Raw genomic sequence first — 1,445 nt, 5'->3', positions numbered from 1 at the left:
ATGCAGTTCCATAAAATGACTGTGTGGATGGATCAAATTGTTGACCTGGAGCAATAGACATTTCGTCTAGTACAAGTGAGCAATCTTTTTCTCTAACGTCTTTAAATTGAGCAACTTTGTCTTGTAATAATTTAAAAATATCGTCACAAATTCCCTCCTCAAATTGAATACTTTCCAATTTCCTTCGAAGGGTACGTTCGCATGGTAGAGGCAGTTTTTCCTTCAGTAATTCTTGATATCCACTGGAACCACAGGAAAACTTTAATCGAAGTGCTTTTTTTATCGTATCGTTAGACCACTTGTGGCCGCGTGAGGATCGACGCTCGAGAGCTTCTATTTGGTCATCATTAAATATTTGCTTCAGTGATGATTTCAATTTCACATAATTGTGCTGGGTTTTTGAATTGTTTTTCATTTGTGTCAACCTCTTAATATGCTTTTTTAAGACATTGTTGGATATGTTACTTTTCAATATAATTTTATTGGCCAAATCCACTTTTTTATTTGCTTCCTCCAGCTGTTTCTTTAATTGTTCACAATTATTATTTAATCGTTCAACTTCATTAATATCTTCGTTACATATTTTCTTTGAATGGGTAGGAATGGAGAGATCTACACAATAATAGAGGAAGTCGTATAAGTAATTATAAACAATAATCAGTAACATAATGATATATTATAGTAAGTCGAATTTTGTAATTCTGGAAATTAAGTGTAATTGGACCTGCAACATTACTCGATGTCAATGGAATAACATCAGGAACATCTGCTTCGAGACAGTCCTGTTGCTTGTCTTCATAAACATTAAATGTTTCAAACGCACTAGGTTGACTTTCTGAAGATTCATTCATTTTATCCTAAAGGGTTATTTTGATGAAACATTTGTAGTTTACGGTTTGCTGACTGTTTCTAAAAATACACAAAGAAAGACGACTTACATTTGTAATAATAGATGTGTTACTTCTTTTCAATCGAGCAGGGAAAATTGTGGGCAGAGCATTGCCTTTTAATTTCTTTTTTCCGTCAACGCGTGCTTTCTCCCACATTTCATTCGCAAAATGTGTCTATAAAAAATGTTTATATATTGTTCGTATTTTTATTTTTATAACACACAAGAATTGACATCTTTCACATATTACCTACCTCACATACATATAAATCTGTTGTCTTATTCCAATTATCTTTGCCTATGTTAGCAATCCAAATCTGTTTTCTTTCTGAATCTGTTGGGAAACGAGCCATAAAAATCTTTACTCCTTTCCTTGTGCATTTTTTACATTCAGGCACACAGCAATATGGCATTTTTAATCTATAAAAATAATTATTTTATGTCATTTTTTAATTTTATTTTTCATATTTAGATATATTACATACAATTTTTCAAAATAAACTTTTCTTTATTACTGTTTATTACTTTGCAAAATAAGGTTAGAAAGGATATTTAT

General features: G+C 31.2%; 1 protein-coding gene across 1 annotated transcript in view; it reads right to left on the bottom strand.

The window, feature by feature from the left end:
• Nucleotides 1-983, bottom strand: part of LOC108762480 (uncharacterized) — a 3,966-nt gene extending 2,983 nt beyond the window's left edge. The window contains exons 1-3 of the mRNA XM_018509500.1: nt 939-983; nt 725-857; nt 21-612 (exon numbers count right to left, since the gene is read on the bottom strand). Coding sequence (XP_018365002.1) covers nt 21-612; nt 725-851 — 719 coding nt within the window. The 5' untranslated portion in view covers nt 852-857; nt 939-983. The remainder of the gene's footprint in view (nt 1-20; nt 613-724; nt 858-938) is intronic.
• Nucleotides 984-1,445: the final 462 nt, after the last annotated feature.

The sequence above is a fragment of the Trachymyrmex cornetzi genome, unplaced genomic scaffold (genome assembly GCF_001594075.2).
Source record: "Trachymyrmex cornetzi isolate Tcor2-1 unplaced genomic scaffold, Tcor1.1 scaffold302, whole genome shotgun sequence".
NCBI classification, from domain to species: Eukaryota; Metazoa; Arthropoda; class Insecta; order Hymenoptera; family Formicidae; genus Trachymyrmex; species Trachymyrmex cornetzi.
This window is presented reverse-complemented; position numbering and strand designations above follow the sequence as displayed.